Here is a 19,537-nt window from a genome sequence, read left to right as displayed (position 1 = left end):
GTGAGACTCGTCTTAGAATTCAAGACAAAAGGAGGAAAGGACAATCACGTTGACGGCAACTTGGAGGCTGCTCTGCATGTGATGAATGGTTACAAATAGAACGTCTCCTCTCAATGCAACATATGTGCATGAATCTCACACCTCTGCCTTTCAGAAAAGGCACATTTATATCCCCAACAGTTACCCTGCCTGCTCCCTTCCTTCCTCACCCCTCCTAACAATTGCTTCAACAAGGCTTTCAAACTTGCAACCGAGAACAAGGAAGAAGATGGCTTCGTCCCAATTAATCCACTGCCATCTCCAGCTAACGCAGATTTAGACTGCACTTTAGAGTGTCTGCAGTGCTCACATACCTTGTCCTGGAAATCCTTGCAACATAGCTGAGTTGGCTACAGCATGGTGCAGATAATGCCAAGGTTGCAGGTTCAATCCCCGTAAGGGACAGCTGAATATTCCTGCATTGCAGGAGGTTGGATTAGATCAGTTTCCCCAACTTGGGTCTCCTCCAGCTGTTTTTGGACTACAACTCCCATCATCCCTAGCTAGCAGGACCAGAAGTCAGGGATGATGGGAAGTGTAGTCCAAGAACAGCTGGAAACCCGAGTTTTTGAAAGCCAGGACTAGACGATCCTCAGGGTCTCTTTCAACTCTGTGATTCTAACACTGCAAGGTAGGAAGCATCACCTGCAGTAGAATGGAGTGGCCTGTAATACTTGAAGGCTGCATTGAGAGCAGCGGGGTGCAATGGTTAGAGTGCTGGACTGGGACGTAGAGAGATCCAGGTTCAAATCTCCATTCGGTCATCAAGCTCAATAGTTGAGTTGACAACAATACCTGTTGTGAGGATAAAATGGGATGGGATGAACCATCTACACCACCCTGAGCTTGGAGGAAAAGGGATGTATAGATGTAATAACAGGAAATAAATAATCCTGCATTCTGAAAGCAACCGCCCATCATGGCTGCTTGTGATTCCTGCATTGCAGGCAGTTGGCCTATACAGTGGTACCTCGGGTTACATACGCTTCAGGTTACATACGCTTCAGGTTACAGACTCCGCTAACCCAGAAATAGTACCTCGGGTTAAGAACTTTGCTTCAGGATGAGAACAGAAATTGTGCTCCGACGGCATGGTGGCAGCAGGAGGCCCCATTAGCTAAAGTGGTGCTTCAGGTTAAGAACAGTTTCAGGTTAAGAACAGACCTACGGAATGAATTAAGTACTTAACCCGAGGTACCACTGTATGAGTCTCTTCCAACTCTAAACTTCTATGGGTCTTTGAAAGGTGTCCTTATTACTTATAACAAGGAGCCACTACTGGCACTGAATTGGGCCTAAAGCGAATTCCTCACCAATGGTAAAACTGTACTATTTAAGAAACACTTCAGGTGATTAAAAAGGAACCACAATTTTATTACTGGTGGGGAAATTGCCTTAGGCCTAATTCAGGGCCAACTTAATTCAGTGTCACTTAAAATAGTATTTATTAGCATTAAAAGCTAGGGGTGGATGGTGGGGAAAGCAATGTTGCAATTTGCTTACCTGTCTTGTGTTAATGGAAGAATGACCGTTGCTTGCATGGAAAACACGATGAAGGAGACCCTCATCTGGTTGCTTTTAAAGACAAAGAAAAACATCCATCTCAGAGACATAAATCAAACGGCTGCGCCCACGTGCGTTTCAATGGGATCTGTGTCAAGACAGGACTCTGAGGATCTCTCCATCTTAACCTTTATGACAGAATCCGAGTAAACACAAAGCCCACACAGGAAATAGCTAACATCTAATATCTCCCTCCTTGCTCAGCAGTTCTGTATTTCAGCTGACATACTGCATAATCGTAAGAGCTGTGCCGGATCAGACCAAAAGCTCATCTGTACCAGCGCCCTGTTCTCAAGGCGGCCAGCAAGATGCTTTTCGAAAACCCCAAAGCAGGATCCGAACAGGGTTTTCTCCGCCGATGGGTCCCAGCAGCTGCTGTCCGGAGTGGCACTGCCTCTGAGGTCCTGCCAAAGGGCCAACCTTATCTTATACATATCTGTCGTTTATAAGAATGTTTTTTCTGTTAAAATGAGAATTTAATACACACTTTCATATGGAATTGGATCCTGCTAGTGGTTAAACTGTGTTCTGGGATGTCCCACTGTGTTTAGAACGCCTGGACAATATAACCAGCTGCGGTGGAAGTGAAAGCTTCTGAATTTCTTCTCCTGACTTCAGAGGGGAAGGGAGAAAGTGAGCCCAAGGCTCCCTGCAGCTTGTCCCTGCTTAGGCATATTGCACCAAACCATGGTTTAGTGTGACATCTGAATACAGTCACTCTGGCCCCCATAAAGACTCCCAGGTCAGGACTGCTCTTTGGTCTGAACAACTAGGAGATACTGCACCTTGTTGGCTGTAATAAGCCATCTAACTTTGCCCCCTTCTGTCTTCTCTTACCCCACCCTAAGCTCAAAACGACTGGAACCATCACTCAATAGAGCTCTTTCCCTGCAAATGCTGGGGCCAGAACTGGGACCTTCTTTGTGCAAATGATGTTCTCTGTTGCAGCTCAGCCTCAGTCCCTCTCCTAGGTTCTACTGAATTTGTCTCCATACATAAACAGGTAGTTATATGATCTGGTGTTAGAAGTGTCTATAATTATCGCAGCCAAGGTGGTTCTCTGCAAACATTTTGGACTACAACTCTCATCCTTGATCTCTAAGAATAATAGTAAAGGACTGGTTTTGTTTTCGCTTTTCAAATTTAAGGCATCGTCTTAAGTAGCTCCTTCAGTGGGTTTGGCTTAACAAAAATGATACGCAATTTCATTACCAAATACTTTTCTTTCTTCTGCATTTTTAAATTCCACTATCCAGAAGTTCTGTCATGATAGGAAGCATAGGAATACTTTAAAAAAATAAACATTCTCACTGCAATTTCAAGGCTCTTAAAAAGATAGAAAACGTGTGTTGTGCTGCTACTGCAGACTTACATCTCTCAAGCCCAGCAAAATGGGAAACAGATGTACAACTCATACCGGAATGATCTAATTCTTATAATGAAACCTGCTCCGCGTTTTCGCCATATGCTGTGCTGAGCAGCATTTATCAACCATTAAGTAGTCCCATTTCTCTTTTAAAGGGGGGGAGGGGAGGGAAGAAATCTTATTAAGCTGTTAAGAACTGTTCATCAAAGGATTCAGCCAAATCACTTTTATTTCAGCCAATTCAGCAACAAACAAACAAAGTGGAAGGGTGAGGCCTCTTAGCTGGAATAAAGGATGACCAAAAGGCTTTGGAATGGCCAATCAGATCATTTTTGGAAAAGATAAACATCTCTTTTGCCAGTAACTGAAAGCCTGAGCCACATGGCTTCTTTGGAACAACCAATTAGATCCTTTTTATTAACTTACCGTGTGTGTGTGTGTTTCAACTGCATTCCGTTCCTTGTTCTACAGAAAACTCATTTTTTGACTTTAGGAAGATAGATGCTGTTGTTGTTTAGTCGTTTAGTCGTGTCCGACTCTTCGTGACCCCATGGACCAGAACACACCAGGCACCCCTGTCCTCCACTACCTCCCGCAGTTTGGTCAAACCCATGCTGGTAACCTCGAAAACACTATCCAACCATCTTGTCCTCTGTCGCCCCCTTCTCCTTGTGCCCTCCATCTTTCCCAGCATCAGTGTCTTCTCCAGGGAGTCTTCTCTTCTCATGAGGTGGCCAAAGTACTGGAGCCTCAGCTTCAGGATCTGTCCTTCCAGTGAGCACTCAGGGCTGATTTCCTTAAGAATGGATGCGTTTGATCTTCTTGCAGTCCATGGGACTCTCAAGATAGATGCTAGCAATATGCAATTAAGGCCTGCCTAGTTCACATGACTTTTCGCCAGCTGGTCCAGCTGACAATCGCCTTCTGTATCGCATTTTCCATAGGAAACAATTAACTGCAACAAGGTCTGAGCAGCTACTTCCCACGCTCCCAGTGCCTAACCAGGACATGCCTAACCAGGACTGGAAATAGTCTATATTTTATTCTTAATATCAGCCTCTTATTTCTAGGCAGCACAAAGTATTAGGAAGAGCAGAATTAGTAGAACAGGCAGATTTTGCATTCATTTGCTTAGATTGCACAATTGATCCTGCTTCTGCTAGCCATGGAGAAAAACAAGGTGCTAGAAAGAACGACAGAAGCTCCAGCTTCTAATAGTTCAACAGACACCGCCTGCATATTCACAAAGCCATATCCCCAGATGCAAAGCCCAGAACAGGCACAGCCAAAATGGTACCCTTGAGATGTCGCAGGACTCAAACTCCCAACAGCCCCAAGACAGCATGGTCACTGGTCAGGGATGATGGGAACTGTAATCCAAAAATATCTGGCAGGCACCATGTTAGCTATCCTGGTTGAGAAATGCAGTATTTTTGTTCTGCGAAAGCAAAAGAAGAAAAGTTGCAAAATTCTGTGTCGGACACTAAATTCTCTCCTCATGCAATGCAAGTTGGATCCTCCTAACAGAGGGTCCATGTTGTGCTCGGCCCCTGAAACTCGTCCCCAACCGGCTTGTGGGCAGGGCTTGCCCCGCTCCAAGCTAGTGGTGCCACAGTTATGCCACTGGCATTTAGCCAATCGGCATCGTGGCAAAGGTTGGGGGTTGGGCATTGGGGGTATCTATTTGGCAGCGTGACGTAGGTACCTCCTTTTGCTTTGCGCTGCCCAACACCAACCCATTAATTAGGTCATGTTTGGCCTTGCTTTGGACTTTGGTTGGTTGCCTGTTTTGGAACGGGGCCCAGGTAGGAATTTTTCCCAATGTGGCAGATTGGCTGTGGCCACTTGGTTTTTGCCTACCTCTTAGCAATCGTCACAGCTTTGCAAGGTTTGGGGGTTAGGCATTGGTTTAGGGGAATGTGGAGAGGGGAGGTGCGGCCATCACCTGCCCCTCCAATGATTATGGCATTCCGTTAAAGGAATCCAGGGGTCTGGATCTCATCCGAAGCCCAGAGAGGGGCTAAGGCCATGCCAGGACCCCCGGGAACCCCAGGGGTGAGCACCAGTCAATATACACTGACAGAGATCCCCCTGCTGGTTTTTTACCCTTCCAGGCTTCCGGCAGGAGCCAGATATAGTTTTGATACCAGTGCCTAAGTCAACACCAGTCACATTTGTGTATTCAATAAAGTTGTGGCCAAAATTTGCCCATTAACCTTTAAACTAAATTCTGTCTCCACTGTGTCTTTATTTCCATGAGGGATGGGTTTGGGGGCTCAGGGTGCAACTGGAGGTGCATAAAATACACGCAGCCTTGCCTTCAGTGTACAATCAGACATGCTGGAAACTGAAACCGTGGAATAAAAGGTACCAAACCATGTCTAGCATGGGGGGAATCTTTCTATAACTTTGACTCCAGTGTCCACATTGTCTCAATACAGTGGTGCCTCGCAAGACGAAATTAATTCGTTCCGCGAGTTTTGTCGTCTTGCGATTTTTTTCGTCTTGCGAAGCACGGTGTCGGGAAAGTTTTGGAAAAGCTTCAAAAATCACCAAAGTCTTTAAAAACCTCAAAAAAGGCTACCACACCGCGTTCTATGAGTTGCTCCTCAAAGTCAAGTCGCAACTGTATTAACGGTGTTAAGAAAAAGGAAACAAACTTGCAAGACGTTTCTGTCTTGCGAAGCAAGCCCATAGGGAAAATCGTCTTGCGAAGCAGCTCAAAAAACAAAAAACCCTTTCGTCTAGCGAGTTTTTCGTCTTGCGAGGCATTCGTCTTGCGGAGCACCACTGTATCATTAACACACACTTTGTTACTTTGAACTGTGTGGGAGAGGAGTTTTCCCCTTAACTGGGGACTCTGGAAGAAGCTGGAAATCTCTGAATCCTCTGCTGATACATCCCACAGGTTGAGGTGTAATGAACTTCCACAAGCCAACAACAGGCCACCCCGTTTCTCATGCCACTCTGCTCGCTGACCCTGTTCCATTCCATGCTTGAGCGTGTTTGCCTGGCTGGAATACATCCTTGAACTGTGATAATTCTTCTTGCTGAGGTCCAGCTCCGAGGGCCTTCTGGCGGTTCCCTCACTGCGAGAGGCCAAGTTACAGGGAACCAGGCAGAGGGCCTTCTCGGTAGTGGCACCCGCCCTACGGAACACCCTCCCATCAGATGTCAAAGCGATAAACAACTACCTGACATTCAGAAGACATCTGAAGGCAGCCCTGTTCAGGGAAGTTTTTAATATGTGACATTTTAGTGTATTTTTCATCTTTGTTGGAAGCCACCCAGAGTGGCTGGGGAAACCCAGCCAGATGGGCGGGGTACAAATAATAAATTATTATTATTATTATTATTATTATTATTATTATTATTATTATTATTATTATTATTGCTTGCATGAATGGAAAGCCGTGCTTGTAGAAATTTCTGCTTTAACATAGCCTACCATACATAAACAAGACTTTCTACTTCCCAACACTGGAAGATTGCCCACAAGGGAATGTGCGCTTCAGGCTTAAAAAGATTCTGCACCCGAGTTTTATGTGATTCAAAAACCATACGAAACAAAAACAAGTAGGAATTTCAGAACTCTTTACGATGTTTTTTTATCAGCACTGCACTGCATTCCGAATACATTGAGGGAATGTGATGTTGTCATAAGGCGCCTTATGTGAACGAAAAGCATGTCTGTGCCTAATTCTTTTGAGAATGGTTTCCAACCGAAGATGACACATCAAAGCATTTGTTTTGCAATCTTTCGTGTCAAAACTAAACCTAGAAACCACAAGGAGAGCAGCCCACCTCACAAATCTGTCCGTCAGCAGCCTCACGAAGTTAACAATTTCCGACCAGTGGTTCTTGACGCTGTGTGACCTGTAAAGAAGAAAGAAAATGAACAGGAAATCATGAAGGGGATCAAAGTAAATAACCCACCTGGCTTTAAATAATTGCATGAAATCTAGGGATGGGCAAATCTGTCAATTTTTGATTATCTCTGTTTCTCATTATTCCTCTCTTTATTTCCGTACCAGTACAACAACAACAACAAAAGTCCTCATGAAAACCCATCAGCATTTTTGTGCAAATTTCTCTGACTACACAAATTTCTGCAAGCAGTTTTCCCAAATATAATGCATTTTTCTACGCTCTTTCATAAATATATGCACTTATATGCACATGATGCATTAGTATGTGTGGTTTTTGTACACATTAGTTGGCTGGAGAATTTAGAGAAGCGCAAATTTTGAAGGATGATTGTACAGTGGTACCTCAGGTTAAATACGCTTCAGGTTACAGACTCTGCTAACCCAGAAATATAGTGCTTCAGGTTAAGAACTTTGCTTCAGGATAAGAACAGAAATCGTGCTCCAGCGGCGCAGCAGCAGCAGGAGGCCCCATTAGCTAAAGTGGTGCTTCAGGTTAAGAACAGTTTCAGGTTAAGTACGGACCTCCGGAACGAATTAAGTACTTAACCCGAGGTACCACTGTATAGGGACGCGGGTGGCGCTGTGGGCAAAACCTCAGCGCCTAGGACTTGCCGGTCTCATGGTCAGCGGTTCGAATCCCCGCGGCAGGGTGAGCTCCCGTCGTTCGGTCCCAGCTCCTGCCCACCTAGCAGTTCGAAAGCACTCTTAAGTGCAAGTAGATAAATAGGTACCGCTTTATAGCAGGAAGGTAAACGGCGTTTCCGTGTGCTGCTCTGGTGCCGGTTCGCCAGAGCAGCTTCGTCACACTGGCCACGTGACCCGGAAGTGTCTGCGGACAGCGCTGGCTCCCGGCCTCTAGAGTGAGATGAGCGCACAACCCTAGAGTCTGTCAAGACTAGCCCATACGGGCAGGGGTACCTTTACCTTTACCACTGTATAAAGGTTTGCATGCTGTTTTGGACAGTGTGAATTAGGTAGGTTCGCCTTATATAGTAGCCATTGATAGTCTTATCTTCCATAAACTTGTCGAATCCTCTTTTAAGGCCATCCTACTGGGTGGCTACAACTGCCTCCTGCCGGGGTGAGTTCCACAGATTAACTATGTGTTGCACGAAAAAGTACTTTCTAACATTTAGCTTCATTGGATTCCCACAAGTTCCAGTGTAATGAGGGAGGGAGAACAACTTTTCTCTATCCACTTTCTCCATGCTATGCATAATTTTGAAAACTTCTAGCCTACCTTAATGTATGCTTCCTATGTTTCTGTGTCACATATCCTAAGGGGATATATTTTCGACACTGGCATAGCTTTCTGACAACAGGGATATAGTATTTCCTATTATTATTATTGTTGTTGTTGTTGTTGCTGCTGCTGATAATAATAATGCTTAGATTTCTTAACCTCCCCTTCACCATGCAGTTCTACGGCGTGTTGCCACAATTTTAAAAATACAATGCAGTGGTACCTCGGGTTACAGACGCTTCAGGTTACAGACTCCGCTAACCCAGAAATAGTACCTCGGGTGAAGAACTTTGCTTCAGGATGAGAACAGAAATCGCGCGGCAGCAGCAGGAGGCCCCATTGGCTAAAGTGGTACCTCAGGTTAAGAACAGTTTCAGGTTAAGAACAGACCTCCAGAACGAATTAAGTTCTTAACCTGAAGTACCACTGTATTGAAATCAGTCAAAACAAATTACAGTCAAGAGACCAGGGTGGGTCCTAAAATATATGCCTCAGCCAGGGTAAAAAGTTGCATCTCTCAGCATGTAATGAAAACTACATAATGGAGGTGTCAAATACATCTCTGTGAGGAGGGACTTCCACAGCAGATATACTCCCATTTCAGGAAAATGCAGTGCCTGAAACAGACCGTTCCTTGCTTTAGAATAGCTTCCCAGCTCAGAGAACTAGCGCTTTTCTTTAGAGAGCATCTCAAGAAATTGCCCCATTTGTGTGACACAGTCACAAGTCATGGTACACCCCCCACAGCAACTTCCTCATTTGACCTAGAATCATAGAATCATAGAGTTGGAAGAGACCACAAGGGCCATCGAGTCCAACCCCCTGCCAAGCAGGAAACACCATCAGAGCACTCCTGACCTGTGGGAACAGAATCCCCTTCTCCAAGGGCAAGCCACAAAACCCTTCTTCCTCTGTTTATTTACCACGTACCGCCAAACACCAAGGTCAAAAGAACTGCCATGACCAACAACCTCAAAAGCATCTTTCTGCTTCAACAACCAAGGATGGACTAACCTCGCATCCTATTCTCCACAAACCTATTATGGTACCTCACAGATGCCAGCAGCAACGTCTACATATCCCACAACTTCCTTCTCTCACATAAGCACACAAAAATTTGCATCAATTTTACTTCAGCAGCCTTTGGAACCACAAAAACCCATCACGCACAAAGGCAGAGGCTTTTGAACTACTTACTGAGGGTTCATCAGGAGTTTATCTGGGGTCCGTCAATGAGAACATCATTAATGGTGCTCATTAATGGTGCTTCTCCAACGAACAAGCTTCCTAAAACTACCAATGGTCGTCTGCAATGTACAGCGGCAGGAGTCGGCTGTGTTTCTTCCAAGGTGCATGTTCAACTCATGCATAGCCACCATGGAGCTCAGGAGACCTGCCCAGCACTTGTGTAAACAGATTGCACACCAGAACATGCTCCTTCTACAACACACATCACTTGGACAGCAGAAACACCAGTGTGTAAAGCACTGTACCACCCAAAACTCCTTTGTCTTCCAAAACTGACACAACTAACAGTCCATTCATAAGTACACAGGATCTTATACAGTGGGACCTTGGTTTAAGAACAGCTTAGTTTATGAACAACTTGGATTAAGAACACTGCAAACCCGGAAGTAGGTGTTTTGGTTTGTGAACTTTGCCTTGGAAGCAGAACATGTTCCGCTTCCTGTTGAGTGTGTTCCATTTGTAAATTGAGTCCCCTGCTGCTATGGGAAACCACACCTTGGTTTAAGAACGCTTTTGGATTTCCGGAACGGATTAAGTTCGTAAGCCAAAGTACCACTGTACAGAGTTAAACCACCGGTCCATGCAGCTCAGTACTGCCAACACTGACTACCAGCTACTCTCCAGAATTTCAAGCAGGGGTCTCTCCCAACCCTCCTTGGAGATGCTGGGAATTGAACCCGGGACTGGGCCTTCTGCATGCAAAACAGATTGAGCTACAGCCCTTCAGGTCTGGCACTCAGTGGTAATATTCAGGCTGCAACTCTGAACAGAGAGGAGAACTAGCCCTGCTGTACATCTGGGAGGGCTGTGTGGAGAGAGTCTCTTCCTTTAAATTCTTAGGAGTTTATCTCAGTGAAGACCTTACTTGGAAAATCAATACAACCCAGGTGGTTAAAAAAGCCCAACAGAGACTCCATCTCCTCAGAGTATTGCGAAGGAATGATGTCAATCAACATTTGATGATCTCCTTCTACTGGTCCACAATAGAAAGTGTCCTTTCATACTGCATCACGGTGTGGTAGGCTGGTTTGACATCAACTGATAGGAAGTGCCTACAGAGGGTGGTGAACACAGCACAAGATATTATGGGCTGTCCAGTGAATCCGCTGGATGACATCGCGGGAGAACGTTGCCTCAGGAGAGTGAGGAGAATTCTCAGGGATGATTCACACCCTGGCCGGCACTTTCTTGATCTCCTGCCCTCAGGCAGAAGATATAGAAGCATGATTAGTTGCACCAACAGGGTAAAGAACAGCTTCTATCCATGGGCTGTTAGGCTGCTGAATGCAAAGATAACAACAGGGCAACTGACTTTCAGGTTTGGTGGGTGTGCGTCAGTAAACGAGGGGAATTAAGACTAAGAGAGCTGAGTGGGGGGCTGCTGGTGTAATCTGGCTGTATACAAGTTGTACAAGTGACAATAAAGCATTTCAATTTATTGTTTGTTGTGCCGGTAGTTGTATTTTACAATATTTATATACTGCTTTCTAAGCAGACCTCACAAAGTGGTTTATCTAACATTATTACAACAACAGCAACAAAAGTTACAATACAATGGGTAGGATGACTTGTTTGTTTAGTGCTTGCTGCTGCTTCTCCACTCAGAGCAAATACAGTGGTACCTCGGGTTACATACGCTTCAGGTTACATACGCTTCAGGTTACAGACTCTGCTACCCCAGAAATAGTGCTTCAGGTTAAGAACTTTGCTTCAGGATGAGAACAGAAATTGTGCTCCGGCGGCGCAGCACCAGCGGGAGGCCCCATTAGCTAAAATGGTGCTTCAGGTTAAGAACAATTTCAGGTTAAGTACAGACCTCCGGAACAAATTAAGTACTTAACCCGAGGTACCACTGCAGATGGGCCTGTCGGATAGGCCGCTAGGGGAGCTGGATGGTGAGAGTCCCCTCATGCTCAGTTATTTGAACTGCTTGATCCATGCGCTTCTGGGCTCATGCAGATCAGCTGCACTACCATAGCATGTCTCCAAGGGACACTGCTGCTGATCAAGTTAGGAAGAAGAAGTCAGGTGAATGCAGGAGACTCTGTCCTCCAATAAAGGATCTCTACTAAATACAGAAATCTGAATGAATTAGGCCTCTAAGGACCACAGGAGACATGCTGCTGGTCACACAGTTGCGCTTTCTTTGGCAAACAGACCAAGGGACGCCCACAGGACAACAAAGCAGGGAGCTTAACCCTTTGCCTCCCATCTTGGCTCCCAATCAAAATGTGCCACACTCCTCTCCAACGATTCACAATGGGAGAAACTGTCCAACTATACAAAGGGAGTTTTCCTCAGATTAGCCAGGGTGGGGTAGGGTGTTGATGATCCAGCTTCACTGGATCTCCACCAGCTCCAGTGTTACAAGAGAGGGAGAAAAGCTTTTCTCCGTCCGTTTTCTCCAAGCCATCCCTAACATATGCCATATCACCTCTCACTTGCCCTTTCTGTAAACTAAAATATCCCAAGTGTTGTAGCCTTTCCTCAAAGAAGAGTCACTCTATCCCCTTGGCCATTTTGGTTGCCTTTTCCACACTTGTCCCAACTCTACAAGATCCTTTCTGAGGTGAAGCAACCAGAAGGGGACACAGTACAGTTATACCTTGGTTTTCGAACAGAATGTGTTCTGGAAGTCCATTTGACTTCCGAAATGTTCGGAAACCGAGGCGTGGCTTCCGATTATGCAGGCGCCCCAGAAACAATAGCAGAAGCTGCATTGGATGTTCAGCTTCCAAAAAAAGTTCGGAAACTGGAACACTCACTTCCAGGTTTCAATTGTTCAGGAGCCAAAACGTACGAGTACCAAGGCATTTGACAACCAGGGTAAAACTGTATTCCAAATGCGGTCACACCATAAGACATTATGTTATCAGCCGATTTATTTTCCTAATGATCCCTAGCATGGAATTTGCCTTTCCAAAGCCACTGTACACTTGATTGACATCTTCACTGAGGTATCTGCTACAGCCCCACGGTCTCGTTCCTGGTCAGTCACCACTTCTTTGTTATGACTGGAATACAAACGTAGTATATGTGAGGGTAGCTGACGTCACCCATTACAACATTTCCTCTTTGGGACACTTCCTCAATTTCATTCTTCATCTCAAGATCTCCTTGAGCAGGGAGCATGATAGCATGTCTCCAGAACTAAATTACTCTTGGGTCCCCATATGACCATGCACAATGATTCTCTGAAGGAGTCTGCCTCTTTGGGGCAGTGTTAGAAACTCAGATATATCAGCTAGGCGCCAAATGGCTCATTAAACCAAGGTTGCAGTCTCCAAAATGGAACGTCTAGTTGCGATTTGGGGGCAAGACAGCTCTAAAGTCTTATTTTTCAAATGATGGACTGACTGCGAATGATTCTCAGTTAAACATCTAGCTAGTTCAGATGACAACCTTGAGCTAGGTTAAGAGCGTTGAGAACTTAAAGGAGAAAAGTCCCTTGATTCAGGGACAGTCCACATATATACAGTGGTACCTCTGGTTACGTACTTAATTCGTTCCGGAGGTCCGTTCTTAACCTGAAACTGTTCTTAACTTGAAGCACCACTTTAGCTAACGGGGCTTCCCGCTGCCACTGCGCCGCCAGAGCACGATTTCTGTTCTCATCCTGAAGCAAAGTTATTAACCCAAGGTAATATTTCTGGGTTAGCAGAGTCTGTAACCTGAAGCGAACCCTTTCACCATTCAGCTTCCATTCATAGACCAAGGTAAAGTTCGCAAACCGGAACACTACTTCTGGTTTTGCAGAATTCGTATACCGAATAGTTCGTTAACAGGACTGTTCTTAAACCGATGTACCACTGTTTTAGAATTCTACGTGATGGGGTATTAGTTTATGAAAACAGTCCAAATTCAATGATCCCCAGGCATGCATCTCCAGATGGTGGAGATGTCAGGCACCATCCTGGTCCCAAGGCATCTTCACTTGGTCACAAGTGGTCGAAAGCCAGGTGCAAAATGCACCTGGCACCTGGCTAATTTTGAACACTGCTTTGGGGCATTCTAGCTTGCTGGACTTAATGCCCTCAGAGCAGCAACACCTCTAGTATATCCTTCCCTGTCCTTCCTATAGAAGTTTATAGCTAGATACAGCTGTATCCCACTGACACTTTCCACCCCAAAGTTTCCATTATGCTCACTATATCAATTCCACCCTCTAAGGCCAAGGACTCCAATTCATCCACTGTGGTTCAGAGACTGCGCTCTCCTTACAAGACTCCAACCCTGAAGTTGCAACCTCAAGAGGTAGCATGTGGCATGAAACCCTATTCATCAGCTTCTGCTGATGTGCCAGCTGCACCCCACCTTAGACACAGATAACCTTGTCATGTTTATCCATGCATGGACGGCATCCAAGCTAGACTTCTGCAATGCATTGTGTGAAGCTATCTCTGAAGAATGTTGAGGAACTCCATTCAGCAGCCAGATGGTTAGTTTGGTTTAGCCAGAGTGGATTTTTTTGACCGTGTTAAAAAGAAAAAAGAAAAATCTGTACTGGCTTCTTCTTAGCATTCCAAATGCAATTCAAATGCGGGTTCCAACATAAAAAGCTCTGGAGAGCTTAGTATCATGGTTTCCAAACACTCATCTTCTCCGATATGACCATGCCCATTCCTGAAGTCAGGGTTGGGGAATCCCTGATGATGTTGGTCTACACCTCCCATCATCCCAGACCACTGGTCCTGATGGGAGATCAACATCTGGAGAGTCATACATTCCCTGTTCTTTTCTTAACAGCATAACCTGAAGACGTCCATGTTCAGAGGTTAGAAAGGTGGCAAACTGCAACAGGGCCTTTTCTGTAATGGTGATTCGACTGCAGACTACCCTCCCTAGAAATATTCATTTGGCACCTCCTACTCTATCTTTTAGGTGAATTCAGTGGTGTGTGTGTTAAGTCTATCTTTTTTCTGCGCTGTGTGTGTGTTTCAAAAAAAAGTGGCTATCAAAGTTTTAACTAACATATATTGATATCTGTATTCTGTTATCAGCCCTTTTAAAAAAATCACCATTATAAGTCATGTTTATTTGCCTGTTGCTTATTCCTCCTGAGGAAAAGCACTAGGAAGGAACAAGGGTAACTTTTCTAGGTTTCTTGAAGTCTCAATGGGGCTTCACCCTGGAACCCCATTTTTATATATTCATGTTACCCCACTTAGAGCAATGCAGTTAGTAAACATGACTAACTTAGGTTCGCTAATTTCAATGAGTCTAGTTACAGGTAGGTAGCCGTGTTGGTCTGCTGTAGTTGAAACAAAACAAAACAAAATCCTTCCTGTAGCACCTTAGAGCAGTGTTTTTCAACCTTTTTTGGGCAAAGGCACACTTGTTTCATGAAAAAAATCACGAGGCACACCACCATTAGAAAATGTTAAAAAATTTAACTCTGTGCCTATATTGACTATATATAAAGTAATTCTCTTGAATGGGAATCAAATAAACACAAAGAAAGTATTTTATAATTACTTTATTATGAAATAGTAAGTAAACAGAAATATGAAAAATTATAAAATACTTTATTCAGTGTGCAACCTGGGCCTTTTTGGCTGAACACAAAGCTGATATTCTGGCTGGAATCGAACGTTGCGGACCGTACTCTGCTCAGCGGGGATTGATCCGCTGATCCCCGCTGAGCCGGGGGATGGCAGCTCCTTCTCCGCACTGTGTGCGGAGAGGGAGATGTCAGAGCCCCGCTGCTCTCTATGGGGAATTGGATGAGAGCGGACTGCCTGTCCGCTCTCATCCGATCCCATCCGATCTGATCCCCACCCAGGACGGATGGAAAATAGGGTGGACACAGTCCGGCGCCTGCCTAGTGGGCAAAAATTTGACATTATTTTTTAAAAAATCTTTTGAATTTTTCAATTTTTCCCACGGCACACCAGGCAACATCTCGTGGCACACTAGTGTGCCGCGGAACAGTGGTTGGAAAACACTGCCTTAGAGACCAACTAAGTTTGTTATTGGTATGAGCTTTTGTGTGCATGCAAGTATCTGAAGAAGTGTGCATGCACACGAAAGCTCATACCAATAACAAACTTAGTTGGTCTCTAAGGTGCTACTGGAAGGATTTTTTAAATTTTATTTTGTTTCAGTGAGTCTACTATAAGTAGGCCTTAGCTGATGACAACCCCAGATTTTTAACAACCCTCCCCACCCCCAAAAAAAGAGATCCCACAAAGGGCATTTCCTTCACTCCTGAGCAGTGTAAATCCCAGCTGTAGACCTAGGGGTGCCAGTGGGATCCCAAACCGGCTTGAGCCCCAGAACCTCTCTGATGCGACGGTGGTGGGCTTTTCTTTTCAACGTGCCGTTGACGACACTGCCAAGGGCGGCTCTCCCAGCGGACAAAGTTAAGGGAGGTTTCGCGATGCGGTTGGGGGAGTTTGGTGGGCGTCAGCAGGCGGCGGGGGGGGGATCCCTCTCCTCCCCCTCCCCCTCATCCCTTCCTCCCAAGCAGGTAAGCTCCTGCCCCTTCACTCACTTGTCCAGGACGAAGTACAGGTCGTAGGCTCCTTTGCACGAAGGCTCCTCCTGGCCGTGAGCCGCCAGCAGCAACAGCAACAACGGCACTAGCAGCGCAAGCCAAGCCGGCGCCGCCTGACCCAGCGGATCCGAGGACCAGCTCCTGCAGCAGCCCGGCCCGGCCTCGCTCAGCCTCCTCCGGCCCCCCATGCCTCCTTCTTCTCCCTCTTTGCAAACTGCCGGAGTTTCCTGGCTTGCAGAAGCGGAGAGAGAGTGCGCCCTGGAGGAGAGAGGGCTGGACGGGGCGGAGAGCCGAGAGCCGAGAGCGCGCCGAGGACAAAGGGGAGTTGCAGCAAACTCTGCACAAATCCCGAGAGGAGGAGAAATCTCCCACCCTGGAGTCCCGCTGGACAAACAATAGAGGCTGCAGAGAGAGAGAGAGGCGGCTGGAGGAAGCGCAAACGGAGCCCCCGTGCGCTCTGTGCCGGGCAGGCGCGCCTCCCCTCCGGCTCTGCCAAGCCTCCCCGCTTGTTGCTTCCTTCCCCGCTACAAAGTATTGATTGCCACGCCGAACTACCAATGGCAACCCGAAAGCCGGCCGAGAGAAGAGATCCGTGGAGAGAAAACTTTGCGCGCGCGCGCCTGGACGTCTTTCCTTTCTGGGTTCTGTCCTCCCTCTCTCCCTTCTGCTGCTGCGTCTCCTATTTTCTCTCTCTCTCTCTGTGCGTGTTTTTGCAATCCCTTTCCTTGACCTTTTATGGCGCGAGGCAGATGTTGTTGTGACTAATTTTCTGTGATTGATGATTGCCAGAGGAGAAGAAGGGGAAGAAGAGGTTCTCCCCACCCCGAAGCCAGCGTCTTTTCCGGGGTCTTTTCCTCAGCCTCCTTTCAAGAGGCCGAGAGTAGGTTTGGCCAGCGTGGCCGGATCCTGCCTGCGCCTCGTCTTGCTTCGGGAAAGGACGTTTTTTTCGGAACCAAGCAGAGCGTGTGGTTTCACCGCGTGCGTTCAGATTTCCCAAAAGCAGACGCGCTTTTGTTTTTTTACAGGGGTGGCGAAAAAACATCGGTTACTCCAGCCTGACTATATCTGCTTCTGCAAAAGGCCTCAAGGCTCCAATCGCACCTCTGCAATAAACTCTCTTCAGGGTTGCCATTGTGGTTGCCCGTGGGCACAGTGGCGACCTTGGGGTCTTGCCCTGGTGCCCACAAGGACTCTGAGCCCCACTCACTTCCCCTGACCCTGGGACATGAGGAGCTGAGAGGAGTGTGCCTCCTTTTTTTGCCCCTGGAAAGTATACAAAAGTTGAGCAGGAAGTTTGAAGAGTAACACTCTTCCCACACACACACACACCCCTTAGTTCTTCACCTCTGTGCTTTTCAACATTCAGAGTACAGTGGTACCTCGGGTTAAGCACTTAATTCGTTCCAGAGGTCCATTCTAAACCTGAAACTGTTCTTAACCTGAAGCACCACTTTAGCTAATGGGGCCTCCCGCTGCCACCGCGCCGCCGGAGCATGATTTCTGTTCTCATCCTGAAGCAAAGTTCTTAACCCAAGGTACTATTTCTGGGTTAGCGGAGTGTGTAACCTGAAGCGTATGTAACCCGAAACACCACTGCAATTCTGCTGAACCTGGCATTTGCCCAGATCCCATGGGAAAGAGAAGTATGTATGCAAACTTGCTTCCTTTTGGAACATGATTTAGAATGGAGAACAAAAACATTTAGAAATACGGTCCAGACTTATGAACTAAAACGAGACTGAAATAAATAGTTCTTTGAGGCCTGTTAACAAACAAAGAGCCAAACGTTTTTGTTGAATGAAAATTGTATACCACCTTTCATTCAAACATCTCAGGGCGGGTTGGCAACATGAAAATACAAAATAAAAAGTACATAATGATAACAAAACAAAGCCACACCACCCTCAAACACATTTAAAAGGACATAGAATGTTCATCAGCCAAAGGTCCGGGAGAAGAGGAACATTTTGGCCTGGAGCCTAAATGTGTATAATGAAAGTGTCAGGTGAGCCTCCTTGGGGAGAGCATTCCACAAAAATAGGGAGCCACTGCAGAAAAGGCCCATTCCTGTGTTGCCACCAGACCTCTAGTGGAAGTGGCACATGAAGAAGGGCCTCAGATGATGATTGCAGGATGCTTATTTGGGGAGAAGCAGCTTGTGAGGTATTGCTTCAAGAGCACAACCTAGTTCCGCAGAGATGTGGTCACCAGCCCATCCATTAGCCAAGCTGAGACCACTGTCTCAGATGGCAGATCCAGAGGGAGAGCAGATCAGAGTCCTGCCTTCACACAACTACAGTGCTACCTCGGGTTAAGTACTTAATTCGTTCCGGAGGTCCGTTCTAAACCTGAAACTGTTCTTAACCTGAAGCACCACTTTAGCTAACGGGGCCTCCCGCTGCCACCGCACCGCCGGAGCACGATTTCTGTTCTCATCCTGAAGCAAAGTTCTTAACCCAAGGTACTATTTCTGGGTTAGCGGAGTCTGTAACCTGAAGCGTATGTAACCCGAGGTACCACTGTACACCATGCCATCACCTAGCTGGCTGACCAACTGGCTAGCCACGTTGCCATAGCCAGTCGACCAGCTACAAGACTGACAGTTGTTGCCTAAGACTCTAGGCAACAGAAAGGCCACCCCAGCCCTTTCTCAGAGCTTGGCCCTGCTGCTGTGAAACTTGAAACAGTAGTTGCTACTGTACTCTGGTGACAGCAACAGGCCCAGTCTAGCACCACCTCACCCATAATGCCTTACTCCAAGGAAGGGCCCCATGTTCCTAAGAGACAGAAATGGGAGAGATGGCTCCAGAGGAATATGAGGGAATGTATATTTGAACCCTTGTAAGCTCTGCGCAAATGTTAAGCGCTATTGTTATTGATATGTACCTGGCTCATTCGGTCCCAAAGGATGCCGCTCATTTAAAACATCTGTGCAAAGTCAAATCTAAACACAGATGCTATTTAATTTAGCAGACGAGACAGACACAGCACCATGGCTGGGCTGGGCACTTTTCACACTATCCAAGGCTGATACTTGGGGAGGTAGGAAGGCCACACAGCTATGGGTGGGTAAGTGGTGGAGATCTTCATAGAAAGCAACCATATATACCCATGAGATACCAGACAGTGGGGATCAGTAGAGGCCTGCATTTATTTCAATGCAGTTTTTGTGCTTCTTGTGAAATTTTTTTATCAAAAGCGTGATTGTAAACAATGGCGATCATATAAAAAAATGCTCAGGGTCTCATATGTGGTTCTCCCTCCAAGTTTTTGATGCTCAAAACAGCCCTGCGGGGCACATTAGACAGAGGTGAGAGTGTCAGCCTAAGATCACCCAGGCAGTTTTGTGGCAGACTGGGGATTGAACCTGTGTCTGGCTGGGCCTAGTCCAATTGTCTAAGCACAATTGATTGTTGAACTGAGTCCTAAGCAAAGGCTTGCTTCTCTCTTTTTTCCCTGGCTCTAAAGTTAGAAGCCAGAACTTTGACTTGGGCCCAGAAGCTAATTTCTAGCCAGTATAGACCCCTCAACACATATATTGAGGCAGGGAGTGGGGGGGAACCAGTGGTAAGCCATAGCCTAGTACTGTCAACAAACTGTCAATTCAACTCCAGCTCATTTCCAAGCAAAAAATGTCAGAGGCGCTGTAATTA

At 46.2% G+C, this 19,537-nt stretch overlaps 1 protein-coding gene across 1 annotated transcript in view; it reads right to left on the bottom strand.

Moving 5' to 3' along the window:
* Positions 1 to 16,981, bottom strand: part of ANTXR2 (ANTXR cell adhesion molecule 2) — a 153,185-nt gene extending 136,204 nt beyond the window's left edge. Inside the window, exons 1-3 of the mRNA XM_081207149.1 lie at positions 15,882 to 16,981; positions 6,773 to 6,844; positions 1,543 to 1,614 (exon numbers count right to left, since the gene is read on the bottom strand). Of these exons, the coding sequence (XP_081063275.1) occupies positions 1,543 to 1,614; positions 6,773 to 6,844; positions 15,882 to 16,072 (335 nt within the window). The 5' untranslated portion in view covers positions 16,073 to 16,981. The remainder of the gene's footprint in view (positions 1 to 1,542; positions 1,615 to 6,772; positions 6,845 to 15,881) is intronic.
* Between the last annotated feature and the right edge of the window lie 2,556 nt (positions 16,982 to 19,537).

Source organism: Podarcis bocagei, assembly GCF_964188305.1.
Source record: "Podarcis bocagei genome assembly, chromosome: 9".
Lineage (NCBI taxonomy): Eukaryota > Metazoa > Chordata > Lepidosauria > Squamata > Lacertidae > Podarcis > Podarcis bocagei.
This window is presented reverse-complemented; position numbering and strand designations above follow the sequence as displayed.